The sequence below is a fragment of the Ascaphus truei genome, chromosome 7 (assembly GCF_040206685.1).
Source record: "Ascaphus truei isolate aAscTru1 chromosome 7, aAscTru1.hap1, whole genome shotgun sequence".
NCBI lineage: Eukaryota > Metazoa > Chordata > Amphibia > Anura > Ascaphidae > Ascaphus > Ascaphus truei.
In genome coordinates, this window is record NC_134489.1 from 111,966,982 (window position 1) to 111,986,785 (window position 19,804).

A 19,804-nucleotide genomic window follows, 5' to 3' on the forward strand; every position below is an offset into this window, starting at 1 on the left:
GGGCCATATTTTGTCCTATCAATGGTATTTATACCAATAGACCAATGACAGTCTTACTACTGTACCCTAACATTGAGTGCTCGACATATGAGGGAGCCTTTTCTGATCCTTTTGGGATCTAATCTGAAATACATATATATATAAAATGGTTTTTGAAGCAAAAAGTGGCACTGTGTGCTCATTTGCATGTCATTTCCCAGAATCCCTTGCTGCAGTGGAAGTGCTGTGTGCTGGGTGATAATGGTGAAACGCGGGGTTGCAGACCTGTCTAAGACATGCAGATGAGCATACAGTTGTATTTACATTTGTGTATATATATATCTATATATATATAAAAACAAAAATTGTAGCGCCACACTATTAGTAGTGATAAACTAAAATAGTGACTAAAGTGTTAATAGAGTATAGTGAATTTAAATGTAAAAATGCAAAGTGTAATTACTTATAAACAACATATGAATTATTAATAACAATGTATCACACAAACTTCACAACATGTACATAAAATAAGTGAAAAGTGCAAAAAATGTAAAGGAAAAAGAGTCCAACCAGTCCTTTTTAAATCAGTCCATAAAACATGTGGATAATTGATGCTGGTGTGGGGGTCTCCGGCTGCTCTCAATAAGGATCAACCACATCCAAGATTACCTAAAAAAGAAAAAGAAGAGAGAGCGCACGCCCCATAGCATAATACTGTTGATTTAATAATAAAAAGGAAGGGGAAGGGGGGAGGAAGAATAGCACTCACAGGAGTATAGATCAATTAAAACATTGTGTGAATAATTCACCACCATCCGGTTCTGTACTGTAAACGTCCCCAGTTCTCGGCTCCCTCAGGGCTGTATGGAGATGGTATTATTCACAGGAGGACCGGGGTGTAATTCGCCGACAGAATTCAGTCCATGTACATCAGCCATTGAAGTGAAGGGGGCGTTTTTCTGATGTACATGGACTGAATTCTGTCGGCGAATTACACCCCGGTCCTCCTGTGAATAATACCATCTCCATACAGCCCTGAGGGAGCCAAGAACTGGGGACGTTTACAGTACAGAACCGGATGGTGGTGAATTATTCACACAATGTTTTAATTGATCTATACTCCTGTGAGTGCTATTCTTCCTCCTCCTTCCCCTTCCTATTTATTATTAAATCAACAGTATTATGCTATGGGGCGTGCACTCTCTCTTCTTTTATATATATATATACACAGTGGTTGACAAATCACCAAAAAATCTACTCGCCACACAAAAAAATCTACTCGCCACCTAGTACCAAACGTGTGCTGCTTGGGCCAATATTTACTCGCCCGGGGGTTAAATCCACGCGCCCGGGGCGAGCAAATGTATAGGTTTGTCGAACACTGTATCTACTATATATTTGTGAAATCACTGTATGTCTGCGTCCCAAGGGTCAATCGCATTGGACCTTGGGCCTGTCACTCCTGCTCAGGCCATGCCCGCCCCCGCACACCTCTCATTGGCCTACGTCCAACACCAATGCCACACTGTCCCACCCCTCACTGACTCTCATTGGCCTGCGTCCAATGCCCGCCCCCGCACACCTCTCATTGGCCTGCGTCCCACCCCTCACTGACTCTCATTGGCCTGCGTCCAATGCCCGCCCCCGCACACCTCTCATTGGCCTGCGTCCCACCCCTCACTGACTCTCATTGGCCTGCGTCCAATGCCCGCCCCCGCACACCTCTCATTGGCCTGCGTCCAACACCAATGCCCTAATACTTCCACACTGTCCCACCCCTCACGCTTTGCTTTTGCAACACCTAATCCTCTAATCCTCAACCTGCTCTGGGGCCACGCTTCACAGCTATCAAAACCTTCACGTCTGCTACCACAGACTGCCGAATCAGGTACAAACTGTGCGCGCCGCGGCTTGGCTAGAGGGGCGCCGCGATCAGGGCCGCCAGCAGCGGGAAACAAGGGCTGCTCGCTCATTAAAAAAAAAAACCTCTGAGGGGAAGCAGAGGAGCGGTCACGTGACCGCTCCCATCCAATGGGGCTGCAGCCTGCCCGGCATTGCAACTGCAGAGCCACCAGACAGCAGCAGCACCAAGGTGTGTGTGTGTGTGTGTGTGTGTGTGTGTGTGTGTGTGTGTGTGTGTGTGTGTGTGTGTGTGTGTGTGTGTGTGTGTGTGTGTGTGTGTGTGTGTGTGTGTGTGTGTGTGTGTGTGTGTGTGTGTGTGTGTGTGTGTGTGTGTGTGTAAAACGGGCTGCAGGGTGTGTGTGAAAAACGGGCTGCACGGTGTGTGTGTTGTGTGTGTGTGTGTGTGTGTGTGAAAAACGGACTGCAGGGGGTGTGTGTGTGTGTGTGTGTGTGTGTGAAAAACGGGCTGCAGGGTGTGTGTATGTGTGTATATATGTGTGGTGTGTGTGTATATATGTGTGGTGTGGTGTGTGTGTGTGTGTGTATATATGTATATATGTGTGTGTATGTGTGGTGTGTATATATATATATATATATATATATATATATATATGTGTATGTGATATATATATATATATATATATATATATATATTATATATATATATATAATGTGTGGTGTGTATATATGTATGTGTGGTGTGTATATCTACTATATATTTCTGAAATGTCTGTATGTTTGTCTGCATGCCCTGTGTCCCTAGGGCCAATCGCATTGCACCTTTGGCCTGTCACTCCACCTCAACACTGTCCCACCCCTCACCACACTGTCCCACCCCTCACTGACTCTCATTGGCCTTCGGCCAACACCACTGCCACACTGTCCCACCCCTCACCCCACTGTCCCACCCCTCACTGACTCTCATTGGCCTTTGGCCAACACCACTGCCACACTGTCCCACCCCTCACCCCACTGTCCCACCCCTCACTGACTCTCATTGGCCTTTGGCCAACACCACTGCCACATTGTCCCACCCCTCAGTGACCTTTGGGAATGCTTCTAAGCACCTAACACTCACCGCACTGCCTCTTACAAACACCCCCCTCCACCACCACCCCCCCAACCTCATGCACCCCCCTCCACCACCACCCCCCCTCAACCTCATGCACCCCCCTCCACCATCACCCCCCCCCAACCTCATGCACACTACAAACGCACGCCACAGCTCTCCCGCTACTGCAGCCCATCACCAACCCCCCTCACCCAAACATACAACGCACAATGCTCCATCACCCCCCCCCCCTCACACCAACAGCAAACGCACGCTGCTGAACATACAACGCACGATGCTCCATCACACCCCCCCCCCCTCACCCGAACATCCCCGGAGCACACCCAAAACTACCCCACCCCCCCTCACCCATACATCCACCGCACGATGCTCCTCCGGAGCCCCTCACCCCCCCCCCCCCCCACCATCCACCGCACGATGCTGCTCCGGAGCCCCTCACCCCCCCCCCCCCACTCACCCGAACATCCACCGCACGATGCTGCTCCGGAGCCCCTCACCCCCCCTCCTCACCCTCTGTCCGCCCCCCCCCCTTTCCTGGCCGCTGGCCCGCAACAACGGAACTACCCCCTATCACCACTCCGCGGGACCTCAACATCACCCGCTCTCCCGGAGCACCCTCTCCCCCGGTGCTCCCCCCCCTCCCCCCCCCAGAGCACCCTCTCTCCCGGTGCTCACCCCGCTCCCCCCGGTGCTCCCCCCCTCCCCCCCCCCCCAGAGCACCCTCTCTCCCGGTGCTCACCCCCTCACCCCCCCCCAGAGCACCCTCCCTCCCCCCCCCCCAGAGCACCCTCTCTCCCGGTGCTCACCCGCTCTCCCGGTGCTCCCCCCCCCCCAGAGCACGCTGTCGCCGCTCTCACCTTCAGGCCTAGAGGCCGCGCCCCCAGCTCCCCATCCCCGCGCGCGCTGCTCCGGCTCTCAGGCCTAGCTGTCTCTGTCGGGAGCTGCACGGGCCGCGGCCCACACACCCCCTCACCTGAGCGTCTCAGCTCCGCATCGCCGGGGGGAACCGCCGAGGAACCCGAGGAGGAGCGCGGCCCGGTGCGAGGTAAGTAACCGCACGGGAAGAGATCTTTCACCCCCGGCCCGGCGCTTCACCCCACCCGGCGCTTCACCCCACCCGGCCTGGCGCTTCACCCGGCCCGGCGCTTCACCCCCCCCCCCCGCCCTGGCCCTTCACCCCCCCCCCGCCCCCCCCCGCCCTGGCCCTTCACCCCCCCCCCCGCCCTGGCCCTTCACCCACCCCCCCTGGCCCTTCACCCGCCCTGGCCCTTCACCCGGCCCTGCCCTTCACCCCCCCCCCCCTGCCCTTCACCCCCCCCCCCCGGCCCTTCACCCCCCCCGGCCCTGTCCTTCACCCCCCCCCGGCCCTGCCCCCCCCCCCCCGGCTCTGCCCTTCACCCCCCCCCCCCCCCCCGGCCCTGCCCTTCACCCCCCCCCGGCCCTGCCCTTCACCCCCCCCCCCCGGCCCTGCCCTTCACCCCCCCCCCGGCCCTGCCCTTCACCCCCCCCCCCCCCGGCCCTGCCCTTCACCCCCCCCCCCCTCCCGGCCCTGCCCTTCACCCTCCCCCCCCGGCCCTGCCCTTCACCCTCCCCCCCCGGCCCTGCCCTTCACCCCCCCCCCCGGCCCTGCCCTTCACCCCCCCCCCCCCGGCCCTGCCCTTCACCCCTGCCCTTCGCTCCCGCCCTTCGCCCCCACCCTCCCTGCCCTTCGCTCCCACCCTCCCTGCCCTTCGCTCCCACCCTCCCTGCCCTTCGCTCCCTGCCCTTCGCCCCCACCCTCCCTGCCCTTCGCCCCCACCCTCCCTGCCCTTCGCCCCCACCCTCCCTGCCCTTCGCCCCCACCCTCCCTGCCCTACACACGTACACACACGTACACACACGTATACACACACGTATATACACACACACGTAGGCACATGTATACACACACAAGTAGACACACACGCGTAGACACACACACGTACACATACACACGCAGGCACACGTAGACACGCAGGCACACGTAGACACGCAGGCACACGTAGACACGCAGGCACACGTAGACACGCAGGCACACGTAGACACGCAGGCACACGTAGACACGCAGGCACACGTAGACACGCAGGCACACGTAAACACGCAGGTACACGTAGACACGTAGACACGCAGGCACACGTAGACACGCAGGCACACGTAGACACGCAGGCACACGTAGACACGCAGGCACACGTAGACACACGTAGACACGCAGGCACACGTAGACACACAGACACACGCAGACACGTACACACACGTATACGTAGACACACACGCACGTGTACACACACACGCACGTGTACACACACACGTGTACACACACACACACACACACACGTGTACACACACACACACACGTGTACACACACACACACGTGTACACACACACGTGTACACACACACACACACGTGTACACACACACACACACACGTGTACACACACACACACGTGTACACACACACACACACACACGTGTACACACACACACGTGTACACACACACACACACGTGTACACACACACACACGTGTACACACACACACACGTGTACACACACACACACACACACACGTGTACACACACAAACACACGTGTACACACACACACGTGTACACACACACGTGTACACACACACACACGTGTACACACACACACGTGTACACACACACACGTGTACACACACACACACGTGTACACACACACACACGTGTACACACACACACACGTGTACACACACACACACGTGTACACACACACACACGTGTACACACACACGTGTACACACACACACACACACGTGTACACACACACACACACGTGTACACACACACACGTGTACACACACACACACGTGTACACACACACACACGTGTACACACACACGTGCACACACACACGTGCACACACACACGTGCACACACACACGTGCACACACACACACACACACACACACACACACACACACGTGTACACACACACACACACACACACACACACGTGTACACACACACACGTGTACACACACACACACACACGTGTACACACACACACACACACACACACACACGTGTACACACACACACACACACACACACGTGTACACACACACACACACACACGTGTACACACACACACACACACACGTGTACACACACACACACACACGTGTACACACGCGCGCACACACACGCACACACGTGTACACACACGCACACACGTGTACACACACACACACGTGTACACACACACAACACACGTGTACACACACGTGTACACACACACGTGTACACACACACACGTGTACACACACACACACACACGTGTACACACACACACACACACGTGTATACACACACACGTGTACACACACACGTGTATACACACACACACGTGTATACACACACACACGTGTATACACACACACACGTGTATACACACACACACGTGTATACACACACACGTGTATACACACACACACGTGTATACACACACACACACGTGTATACACACACACACACACGTGTACACACACACACACACGTGTACACACACACACACACGTGTACACACACACACACGTGTACACACACACACACGTGTATACACACACACACACACGTACACATACACAATGTATACAAACATATACAATGTATACAAACAAACATGTATACACACACACACAAACATGTATACACACATGTATACACACACGTGTGTGTATATATACACACACACACGTATACACACATACACTATCCCCAGCACCACCACATCAGCACACCGGTATCCCATACCCCCCCCCCCCCCCCCCAGCACACTGGCATTCTCGGCTCCCCACCATTCCCATCAACACCATCAGCACCCACACATTGGCACCTTCGCACCTCCCCATCCGCACACCCACATCCGCACCCCCCACATCAGCAACAAACCCTCCCAAATCAGCACACCGATACAATCACCATCAGTACAGCCACAGCAGCAGTACCACCGCACACTGCCATGGGCCGCGTGGACCACTCCCCACCCAAATGCCACCCCCACACCACAAACATCCCGGGCAACGCCGGGGCTCTCAGCTAGTATATATATATATATATATCTGTCTTTCTCTCTCTCTCTCAGCACAGCAGCTGGAACACATATATTACAGAGAGTCCTGATGCTTATCCCATAAAAAAACAATAGTTGTAGTTACCAGATTGAAGTCCAGCAAGAAGAGACGGCACACGAGGGGTAAATATCAAATGATGTATGGAAGAAATACAGACACTGCAACCAACGTTTCGATCCCCAGAGAGGGATCTTCCTCAGGACTGTGCAGTGGTCAAGTGACCATGACAGATACTTATACTTCCACCAATGTGCACAACATCCTCCCAATTAATATTAATTTGGCTTGGTTCTTACCCACAATGCTTTGTAGCATGTGAGTGCGCCCTTTCCCCCTCCCCTCTATAACATTACAATCCTCGTTATACAATGTCGCACTATATTTATTCTCTCTTACATCACCCCCCTGAGAATATCTGTGCCGCATCTTGTATCAGATGTTGGGAAACATCCTGCTTCAGCGCAGCGTTTTCAGGGTCGTATTGGATCTATATTCTCACTGTGTCACATGATATACACTGGATTATTTAAACACTGATGTTCGTTTAATATCCTTATATACAGTATATTACCCACGATTCGCACACCATCACGTGCACCTGAGACACAGAGATATAGCGACTTGCCTAATGTCACAAGGAACGCCGACACTGGGGTCCTAACTAGTTCCACCCACTTCAAAGGCTGGGACATTACCACTGAGCTGCTATCCTGACAAATCTGCTTCAAGTAAAACAAATCTAAGGGGAAAAAACTAACCAATAGAAAGTGTAAAATTACCATGTATAGGAACTCGTTCAATCCCCATTGCGTTTCCCTGGCTGTCCGTTGCAGATTTAGTTGCCATATTGACAGAGTATTGTCTCCCTGAAATACTGACACGAATGCCTCGTGTTTTCTCACTTGCTGCCTCCTCCAGTTGAAGGTTTGTCAATTTGTTGAATTTAACCCACGTGGCACCGTCGTGGTATCGCCACTGCACTATGTTGCTGCAGAGCTCGGCCTCGCGCTCCTCGGTTTTCTTATCCCGGATTTTATTTATCATGTCTTGGATTTCACGGGACGCCTTCATGACGTCCCTGGTGAGACCGGCGACCCGGACAGAGGAACCAGCAGACTTGTATTCTATGGAGACTTGAAACCTCTTCTGAAGCTCAGATAACATCTGTACCTCCCGCTCTTGAAAATCCGCGACCCATTCGCCTGTGAGAACGTTCTCTTCCTGCTCGTCGAGAATTCGTTTCTCGAGCCAGGACGAAGTGTTCTTCACACTTTCTTTACTTTCACCGCAGAGGTGGAAAACCGCCGGCTCAATATTGTCCGTTAATTCAAAGGCCGACAGCTTCTGGGCGGGTTTTCTCTTACGCGGCATGAACAAGGCTGCGATTAAAAGCAGAACAATATGTTAATTCCCGGACACGTCTCGCCAGCTGCACACGTATTCCAAGTACTGGAGAGTGGGACCTTCCTCAGGATTACTCAATTACCCAATACAAATAATTATCAGATTCAATTCAAAAGGTTTACCTGACTTTTACATTGAATTAGCTTTTACCATTGTGCCTTGATCACATTGTTTATTGCAAAAAAGAAGGACTCATTAAATATGGCTGCCATTGTGAATTTTTAACTCTGAATCATAAGCATGATATACCCTCATAAAGCACAAGGGGGAAGGGGGGCACTAGCTCTTTGAATAATGTCACAAATTAAATGTTAGAACCGTAGAACTCTTTGGCGCATATTTACTAAGCAGTGCTATATAAAGGTACCTTCCCATGCCAGGAATTGGTTGCTGATGGAGTCGGGTTCGGAGGGGTGAAGAAAAACATTGAAGAAAAACATTGATTGCATTTAATTTCATTCCATATATTATTTTTTTAGGATGCCCCTTAACTGCCAATGTGCTTATCTATGCCCCTTTCAGGCTATAGATAAGCACAGTGACAATCAACGCATTTTTTGGCAAATGCTTGTTTTCATTTAATTGTTCTGTATTTATTTTTGGTGCTTGTTTTTTTTTAAGGTTGCCCATTGACTGCCATAGTGGCAAACTATGCCCATATAATATGGGCATGGTGTACCACTGTGCCACTCAATTGGTTTAATGGCAAATGTTTTTTGTATTGTAATGTATTTTATTCAGTGCTTGCTTTTTTATTTGTAGCTTGCCCATTCATTGCCATATTGGCAAACCATGCTCATATTATGGGTATGGTTTAACACTGTGCCAATCAATGGGAGCAGAGGGGGTGGGGGTAGTTGCTCTGCGGAGGGTGGTTAGGCGTCCCGGGTGGGTAGCTGGTGAGAGGGGTTAACCACTTAATTACAATAGCGGTTACTAACCGCTAAGTTGATTAAGGGCTTAGTGGCCATTAGTTTGTTTTTTTATTGAATACTGCCTGCGGCCCTGGATATAATTGCCTCATTATGAGATCTAACATTAGATATATTGCCCCATTGGAATATAATAACACAGAAGATTGTCAGATGTGCTGGAACGCTTATTTCATGTTACGCTTAATCCAAAGTGTATGCTATTTATGCTTATATTTTTACTTTCCTCATTTTTATCTTTTCTTCCCTACTTGTAAGATTGTATCTTTGCGTGTTTTGTTGTTCGTTAAAAGCTTAATGTTAAATGACACTTTTTATATAGTCTGGTAGAAGACTGCTTAGTACATATGGCCCATCCTGTGCCAATCTGCAGGAAATGTGTGGGCTACATGATCACATTAGCGTATAACTGTAAAATGGTTTGAATATAATGTAAAGGATATACAGTATACGTACTATCCTGCGCCTCTCCGCTCACAGACACACCTCTCTATTATACTGATTACAGGTAGCACTTACAGGTGAGTTTTTGGAACACGGATTCGGGTTCCGGCAGCGAGGTTCCCTCCTTCTTCTTCATACTCGTGTAGAAATCGTTCAGCATCGGCTGCTGGAAAATAACGACTTTCACCGTCTGCACCGACTGGGCAGATTTGGAACTGGCAAAATCCACCACCGCGTCTAACATGGCGTCAGCCACTGCAGAGGGGGGGATGTTACCCGCACCTGGTATAATGAGAAAGGAGCAGACTGAGCAGTTCGTCACATACGCACACGCACACACATGCAGCCAGGCCTAGTACTACGGATCTGTCACAGAAACCGAGGGGCACAGGGGGAAGCTTTACCGACTCCCCTAATCTCTACTTCTTGTGGAACAGCATCATTCTGTAAGATGCTGCACAATACACTGACAGGTCTCCAGCACGAGAGGGGTTAAACCACATCGCACCTGTTCCGATCGCTGGGAAAGAGACAGACGTGACCTGCAGGTTCCCACACTCCTGCAGAACGGCCAGGACAGTGCTTCTTATGAGTTTCGGATCAGTCGGTCCCACCACATGGATGATCTGGTTGCAGAGGAGGTTCCCGCTCTGTGTGAGGATATAACCCTTGTGAGGCTGGGCCGCTGCAAGAAAGAAGATGGAAAATAAGACCAGAAATGGTAATGTAGGCAGCTTACTCCTGTGTCTCACGCCCTGCCCTCTGTCTTACTCCTGTGTCTCACACCCTGCCCTCTGTCTTACTCCTGTGTCTCACACCCTGCCCTCTGTCTTACTCCTGTGTCTCACGCCCTGCCCTCTGTCTTACTCCTGTGTCTCACGCCCTGCCCTCTGTCTTACTCCTGTGTCTCACGCCCTGCCCTCTGTCTTACTCCTGTGTCTCACGCCCTGCCCTCTGTCTTACTCCTGTGTCTCACGCCCTGCCCTCTGTCTTACTCCTGTGTCTCACACCCTGCCCTCTGTCTTACTCCTGTGTCTCACACCCTGCCCTCTGTCTTACTCCTGTGTCTCACGCCCTGCCCTCTGTCTTACTCCTGTGCCTCGCTCCGCGGCCGCTCTCACGCCCTGCCCTCTGTCTTACTCCTGTGTCTCACGCCCTGCCCTCTGCCTTACTCCTGTGTCTCACGCCCTGCCCTCTGTCTTACTCCTGTGTCTCACGCCCTGCCCTCTGCCTTACTCCTGTGCCTCATGCCCTGCCCTCTGTCTTACTCCTGTGCCTCACGCCCTGCCCTCTGTCTTACTCCTGTGCCTCGCTCTGCGGCCGCTCTCACGCCCTGCCCTCTGTCTTACTCCTGTGTCTCACGCCCTGCCCTCTGTCTTACTCCTGTGTCTCACGCCCTGCCCTCTGTCTTACTCCTGTGTCTCACGCCCTGCCCTCTGTCTTACTCCTGTGTCTCACGCCCTGCCCTCTGTCTTACTCCTGTGCCTCGCTCCGCGGCCGCTCTCACACCCTGCCCTCTGTCTTACTCCTGTGTCTCACGCCCTGCCCTCTGTCTTACTCCTGTGTCTCACACCCTGCCCTCTGTCTTACTCCTGTGTCTCACGCCCTGCCCTCTGTCTTACTCCTGTGCCTCGCTCCGCGGCCGCTCTCACGCCCTGCCCTCTGTCTTACTCCTGTGTCTCACACCCTGCCCTCTGTCTTACTCCTGTGTCTCACGCCCTGCCCTCTGTCTTACTCCTGTGTCTCACGCTCTGCCCTCTGTCTTACTCCTGTGCCTCGCTCCGCGGCCGCTCTCACGCCCTGCCCTCTGTCTTACTCCTGTGTCTCACGCCCTGCCCTCTGTCTTACTCCTGTGTCTCACACCCTGCCCTCTGTCTTACTCCTGTGTCTCACACCCTGCCCTCTGTCTTACTCCTGTGTCTCACGCCCTGCCCTCTGTCTTACTCCTGTGTCTCACACCCTGCCCTCTGTCTTACTCCTGTGCCTCGCTCCGCGGCCGCTCTCACGCCCTGCCCTCTGTCTTACTCCTGTGTCTCACGCCCTGCTCTCTGTCTTACTCCTGTGTCTCACGCCCTGCCCTCTGTCTTACTCCTGTGTCTCACGCCCTGCCCTCTGCCTTACTCCTGTGCCTCACGCCCTGCCCTCTGTCTTACTCCTGTGCCTCACGCCCTGCCCTCTGTCTTACTCCTGTGCCTCGCTCTGCGGCCGCTCTCACGCCCTGCCCTCTGTCTTACTCCTGTGTCTCACGCCCTGCCCTCTGTCTTACTCCTGTGTCTCACGCCCTGCCCTCTGTCTTACTCCTGTGTCTCACGCCCTGCCCTCTGTCTTACTCCTGTGTCTCACGCCCTGCCCTCTGTCTTACTCCTGTGTCTCACGCCCTGCCCTCTGTCTTACTCCTGTGCCTCGCTCCGCGGCCGCTCTCACACCCTGCCCTCTGTCTTACTCCTGTGTCTCACGCCCTGCCCTCTGTCTTACTCCTGTGTCTCACACCCTGCCCTCTGTCTTACTCCTGTGTCTCACGCCCTGCCCTCTGTCTTACTCCTGTGCCTCGCTCCGCGGCCGCTCTCACACCCTGCCCTCTGTCTTACTCCTGTGTCTCACACCCTGCCCTCTGTCTTACTCCTGTGTCTCACACCCTGCCCTCTGTCTTACTCCTGTGTCTCACGCCCTGCCCTCTGTCTTACTCCTGTGTCTCACGCTCTGCCCTCTGTCTTACTCCTGTGCCTCACGCCCTGCCCTCTGTCTTACTCCTGTGTCTCACACCCTGCCCTCTGTCTTACTCCTGTGTCTCACGCTCTGCCCTCTGTCTTACTCCTGTGTCTCACGCCCTGCCCTCTGTCTTACTCCTGTGTCTCACGCCCTGCCCTCTGTCTTACTCCTGTGTCTCACACCCTGCCCTCTGTCTTACTCCTGTGTCTCACACCCTGCCCTCTGTCTTACTCCTGTGTCTCACGCCCTGCCCTCTGTCTTACTCCTGTGTCTCACGCTCTGCCCTCTGTCTTACTCCTGTGCCTCGCTCCGCGGCCGCTCTCACGCCCTGCCCTCTGTCTTACTCCTGTGTCTCACGCCCTGCCCTCTGTCTTACTCCTGTGTCTCACGCCCTGCCCTCTGTCTTACTCCTGTGTCTCACACCCTGCCCTCTGTCTTACTCCTGTGTCTCACGCCCTGCCCTCTGTCTTACTCCTGTGTCTCACGCCCTGCCCTCTGTCTTACTCCTGTGTCTCACGCCTGCCCTCTGTCTTACTCCTGTGCCTCGCTCCGCGGCCGCTCTCACGCCCCTGCCCTCTGTCTTACTCCTGTGTCTCATGCCCTGCTCTCTGTCTTACTCCTGTGTCTCACGCCCTGCCCTCTGTCTTACTCCTGTGTCTCACACCCTGCCCTCTGTCTTACTCCTGTGTCTCACGCCCTGCCCTCTGTCTTACTCCTGTGTCTCACACCCTGCCCTCTGTCTTACTCCTGTGTCTCACGCCCTGCCCTCTGTCTTACTCCTGTGTCTCACGCCTACCCTGCCCTCTGTCTTACTCCTGTGTCTCACACCCTGCCCTCTGTCTTACTCCTGTGTCTCAAGCCCTGCCCTCTGTCTTACTCCTGTGTCTCACCCCTGCCCTCTGTCTTACTCCTGTGCCTCGCTCCGCGGCCGCTCTCACGCCCTGCCCTCTGTCTACTCCTGGTCTCACGCCCTGCCCTCTGTCTTACTCCTGTGTCTCACGCCCTGCCCTCTGTCTTACTCCTGTGTCTCACGCCCTGCCCTCTGTCTTACTCCTGTGTCTCACACCCTGCCCTCTGTCTTACTCCTGTGTCTCACACCTGCCCTCTGTCTTACTCCTGTGCTCCTCACGCCCTGCCCTCTGTCTTACCTCCTGTGCCTCACGCCTCTGCCCTCTTGTCTTACTCCTGTGCCTCGCTCCGCGGGCCGCTCTCACGCCTGCCCTCTGTCTTACTCCTGTGTCTCACGCCCTGCCCTCTGTCTTACTCCTGTGTCTCACGCCCTGCCCTCTGTCTTACTCCTGTGTCTCACACCCTGCCCTCTGTCTTACTCCTGTGTCTCACACCCTGCCCTCTGTCTTACTCCTGTGTCTCACACCCTGCCCTCTGTCTTACTCCTGTGTCTCACGCCCTGCCCTTTACTCCTGTGCCTCGCTCCGCGGCCGCTCTCACGCCCTGCCCTCTGTCTTACTCCTGTGTCTCACGCCCTGCCCTCTGTCTTACTCCTGTGTCTCACACCCTGCCCTCTGTCTTACTCCTGTGTCTCACGCTCTGCCCTCTGTCTTACTCCTGTGCCTCACGCCCTGCCCTCTGTCTTACTCCTGTGTCTCACGCCCTGCCCTCTGTCTTACTCCTGTGCCTCGCTCCGCGGCCGCTCTCACACCCTGCCCTCTGTCTTACTCCTGTGTCTCACGCTCTGCCCTCTGTCTTACTCCTGTGTCTCACGCCCTGCCCTCTGTCTTACTCCTGTGTCTCACACCCTGCCCTCTGTCTTACTCCTGTGTCTCACGCCCTGCCCTCTGTCTTACTCCTGTGTCTCACGCCCTGCCCTCTGTCTTACTCCTGTGCCTCGCTCCGCGGCCGCTCTCACGCCTGCCCTCTGTCTTACTCCTGTGTCTCACGCTCTGCCCTCTGTCTTACGCGTGTGCCTCGCTCCGCGGCCGCCCTCACGCCCTGCGTCTCTTCCTTGCAGTGTTGTCTGCGCACCTCCTCTTTCAGGACCCACTGATACGGCTATCCTGCACTGCACCGGACTTCTGCTGCCAGTCCCCAGTCCCGTTTATATGAGCATATACTGTGGGGGCTGAAGTGGCTCTGCGCCTGGTGTGAAGATACTCTAAGCCAGGGAAAGAATGAGGGAGCAGAGCTGGGGTTGTTAAAATACATTCCTTGTTCTTTAAAATGGAAGTGGCTTTGTGAAGAAGTAGTGGTAATCAGTATAAAACTGCCCTCATCTTGTATTTGTTGACACCAAGTTCCTGCCCTCGGTATCCTCCGCAGAGATCCATGGCTTTATAAGGTCCAATCGCGGCTATCGAGAAGCTAAGACCTCTCACTGCCCCAGGAAACAGAACAATTCATTACTCGCAGTTACCGGAGCATTAAAGAGACTGAACTACTAACATTTTACTTCGCTGCGAACTCTCACCCAAAACTTCCCAAGGAACCCTCTGGACAGCCCATAAGGGACTGAAAGGATTTGGGTGACTGTCCCGTTAAGAAGTCCCATTCTGCGCTCTCTTTGCACATGTTCTTGCTCCCGGACTTTCCTTGTATTTCTGCGCACAGCGCAGGTCTTCGGCAGATGAGGTCACTCACTTTCTATTATAGAAAACCCCCTATTAACACACACGCATTCTTTGCGCACGCGTACTATTTTAATTAGGAGATACAAGTTCTATCCAGCCAGTCACTAGCATGGCGTCCCAGATGTATTACTCCAGCGGTGCGCAGACTGGGGGCCGCGCCCCCCCTGGGAGATTTTTTGGGGGGCGCGGGCGGTTGCAGAAGTGCCGCGCTCTTCCCCAAGTCATTTAAATGAAATGCCGGGGGACCGCGCAAGGCCTCTACTTACCGAGGTTTAGCCGGCTTGAAGAAGCGTGACCATGGCAACGCGGCGCCAAATGACACAGCGGGGTCAAGTGATGTCACGGTTGCCATGGTAACGTGGCGTCAAATGATGTCGTGGGTCACTTGACCTGACACCGCACGCGTTAAGGGAGGGGAGCGCACCGGCAGAGGAGAACAGGCAGGAGGTGGGGGGGGGCACAGCAAATAAAGTTTGCGCGCCCCGGTATTACTCTATGCAATCCAAAGTTACCACATGTATGCCACGCCCCTGTATTACTCTATGCAATCCACAGTTACCACATGTATGCCACGCCACGCCCCTGTATTACTCTATGCAATCCACAGTTACCACATGTATGCCACGCCCCTGTGTTACTCTATGCAATCCACAGTTACCACATGTATGCCACGCCCCTGTGTTACTCTATGCAATCCAAAGTCACCACATGTATGCCACGCCCCTGTATTATTCTATGCAATCCAAAGTCACCACATGTATGCCACGCCCCTGTATTACTCTATGCAATCCACAGTTACCACATGTATGCCACGCCCCTGTGTTACTCTATGCAATCCACAGTTACCACATGTATGCCACACCCCTGTATTACTCTATGCAATCCAAAGTTACCACATGTATGCCACGCCCCTGTATTACTCTATGCAATCCAAAGTTACCACATGTATGCCACGCCCCTGTATTACTCTATGCAATCCAAAGTTACCACATGTATGCCACGCCCCTGTATTACTCTATGCAATCCAAAGTTACCACATGTATGCCACGCCCCTGTATTACTCTATGCAATCCAAAGTCACCACATGTATGCCACGCCCCTGTATTACTCTATGCAATCCAAAGTCACCACATGTATGCCACGCCCCTGTATTACTCTATGCAATCCAAAGTTACCACATGTATGCCACGCCCCTGTATTACTCTATGCAATCCAAAGTCCCCACATGTATGCCACGCCCCTGTATTACTCTATGCAATCCAAAGTCCCCACATGTATGCCACGCCCCTGTATTACTCTATGCAATCCAAAGTCCCCACATGTATGCCACGCCCCTGTATTACTCTATGCAATCCAAAGTCACCACATGTATGCCACGCCCCTGTATTACTCTATGCAATCCAAAGTTACCACATGTATGCCATGCCCCTGTATTACTCTATGCAATCCAAAATCACCAAATGTATGCCACGCCCCTGTATTACTCTATGCAATCCAAAGTCACCAAATGTATGCCACGCCCCTGTATTACTCTATGCAATACAAAGTTACCACATGTATGCCACGCCCCTGTATTACTCTATGCAATACAAAGTTACCACATGTATGCCACGCCCCTGTATTACTCTATGCAATCCAAAGTCACCACATGTATGCCACGCCCCTATATTACTCTATGCAATCCAAAATTACCACATGTATGCCACGCCCCTGTATTACTCTATGCAATCCAAAGTTACCACATGTATGCCACGCCCCTGTATTACTCTATGCAATACAAAGTTACCACATGTATGCCACGCCCCTGTATTACTCTATGCAATCCAAAGTTACCACATGTATGCCACGCCCCTGTATTACTCTATGCAATCCAAAGTCACCACATGTATGCCACGCCCCTGTATTACTCTATGCAATCCAGTCACCACATGTATGCCACGCCCTTGTATTACTCTGCAATCTAAAGTTACCACATGTATGCCACGCCCCTGTATTACTCTATGCAATCCAAAGTCACCACATGTATGCCACGCCCGTATTACTCTATGCAATCCAAAGTCACCACATGTATGCCACGCCCCTGTATTACTCTATGCAATCCAGTTACCACATGTATGCCACGCCCCTGTATTACTCTATGCAATCCAGTCACCACATGTATGCCACGCCCCTGTATTACTCTATGCAATCCAAAGTCACCACATGTATGCCACGCCCCTGTATTATTCTATGCAATCCAAAGTTACCACATGTATGCCACGCCCCTGTATTACTCTATGCAATCCAGTCACCACATGTATGCCACGCCCCTGTATTACTCTATGCAATCCAAAGTCACCACATGTATGCCACGCCCCTGTATTACTCTATGCAGTCCAAAGTCACCACATGTATGCCACGCCCCTGTATTACTCTATGCAATCCAAAGTCACCAAATGTATGCCACGCCCCTGTATTACTCTATGCAATCCAAAGTTACCACATGTATGCCACGCCCCTGTATTACTCTATGCAATCCAAACTTACCACATGTATGCCACGCCCCTGTATTACTCTATGCAATCCAAAGTCACCACATGTATGCCACGCCCCTGTATTACTCTATGCAATACAAAGTTACCACATGTATGCCACGCCCCTGTATTACTCTATGCAATACAAAGTTACCACATGTATGCCACGCCCCTGTATTACTCTATGCAATACAAAGTTACCACATGTATGCCACGCCCCTGTATTACTCTATGCAATACAAAGTTACCACATGTATGCCACGCCCCTGTATTACTCTATGCAATACAAAGTTACCACATGTATGCCACGCCCCTGTATTACTCTATGCAATACAAAGTTACCACATGTATGCCACGCCCCTGTATTACTCTATGCAATCCAAAGTTACCACATGTATGCCACGCCCCTGTATTACTCTATGCAATCCAAAGTCACCACATGTATGCCACGCCCCTGTATTACTCTATGCAATCCAGTCACCACATGTATGCCACGCCCTTGTATTACTCTGCAATCTAAAGTTACCACATGTATGCCACGCCCCTGTATTACTCTATGCAATCCAAAGTCACCACATGTATGCCACGCCCCTGTATTACTCTATGCAATCCAAAGTCACCACATGTATGCCACGCCCCTGTATTACTCTATGCAATCCTAAATTACCACATGTATGCCACGCCCCTGTAAGAGGCAGAACACGTCGCCTTGCAATCCCTTTGTTAAATGACGCGAGCATATCCCTGGGTATGACTTGCATCTACTAATTAGTAAAACCAGCTGAAGAATTACTCCATTGTTTGTGTCACCTTCTCCCTGAACATATTCTTTAGCAGCAGCATTATAACAAGTGTAGGAAACAGGACAGGCGAAGCAAGATGAATACATCGTCAGCAGAGCCCGTCTCCCTCCGAAGAGCGCATAAAAGCTCGCAATCCCCAATACTCGCTAAAGAGACTGCCCTGGTTCTAAATAAACTGAACCTGTCCCTTTTGGGTCCAGCTGAACCGGCCTGGAGATGGACTCGGCGGTGTTTCTACGACAGAGCCCCCCCGCAGGCGCCGTTTCTCTTGGGCAGTTTTAAATTCCCCGCTCTCCAGGCCCTGAGAACCTAAGCCCGCCCCCCTCCTCTGATAGGCGCAGCCGGGCGAGCCTCCTCTGAGCCCTCGACCGGTTTGGCTGTGATTGGCTGCCGTGCCGGCTCAATGTTAAAGATAGCTCAGGGGAGCTATGTATGGAGCCGGCAGCACATTCACCTGGAGATCCACCTGGAGATCGTGTGTTAGTGGGATTCTGGGAAGGATCCCGCCGAGCTGACAGAGATACAACGTGTGTTAGTGGGATTCTGGGAAGGATCTCACCGAGCTGACGGAGATACAACGTGTGTTAGTGGGATTCTGGGAAGGATCCCACGAGCTGACGGAGCTACATCGTGTGTTAGTGGGATTCTGGGAAGGATCCCGCCGAGCTGACGGAGATATATCGTGTGTTAGTGGGATTCTGGGAAGGATCCCGCCGAGCTGACAGAGATACAACGTGTGTTAGTGGGATTCTGGGAAGGATCTCACCGAGCTGACGGAGATACAACGTGTGTTAGTGGGATTCTGGGAAGGATCCCACGAGCTGACGGAGCTACAACGTGTGTTAGTGGGATTCTGGGAAGGATCCCACGAGCTGACGGAGCTACAACGTGTGTTAGTGGGATTCTGGGAAGGATCCCGCCGAGCTAACGGAGCTACATCGTGTGTTAGTGGGATTCTGGGAAGGATCCCGCCGAGCTGACGGAGATACAACGTGTGTTAGTGGGATTCTGGGAAGGATCCCGCCGAGCTGACGGAGATACAACGTGTGTTAGTGGGATTCTGGGAAGGATCCCGCCGAGCTGACGGAGATACATCGTGTGTCAGTGGGATTCTGGGAAGGATCCCACCGAGCTGACGGAGCTACATCGTGTGTTAGTGGGATTCTGGGAAGGATCCCGCCGAGCTGACGGAGATACATCGTGTGTTAGTGGGATTCTGGGAAGGATCCCGCCGAGCTGACGGAGATACATCGTGTGTTAGTGGGATTCTGGGAAGGATCCCGCCGAGCTGACGGAGATATATCGTGTGTTAGTGGGATTCTGGGAAGG

The 19,804-nt window shown here is 52.8% G+C and overlaps 1 protein-coding gene across 3 annotated transcripts in view; it reads right to left on the minus strand.

Moving 5' to 3' along the window:
- LOC142499885 (protein mono-ADP-ribosyltransferase PARP14-like) overlaps positions 1 to 19,804 on the minus strand; it is a 93,967-nt gene that overhangs the window by 12,031 nt on the left and 62,132 nt on the right. For all 3 annotated transcript variants that reach the window (XM_075609918.1, XM_075609917.1, XM_075609916.1), the window contains exons 10-12: positions 10,374 to 10,550; positions 9,941 to 10,147; positions 7,865 to 8,464 (exon numbers count right to left, since the gene is read on the minus strand). In XM_075609918.1, the coding sequence (XP_075466033.1) occupies positions 7,865 to 8,464; positions 9,941 to 10,147; positions 10,374 to 10,550 (984 nt within the window). The remainder of the gene's footprint in view (positions 1 to 7,864; positions 8,465 to 9,940; positions 10,148 to 10,373; positions 10,551 to 19,804) is intronic.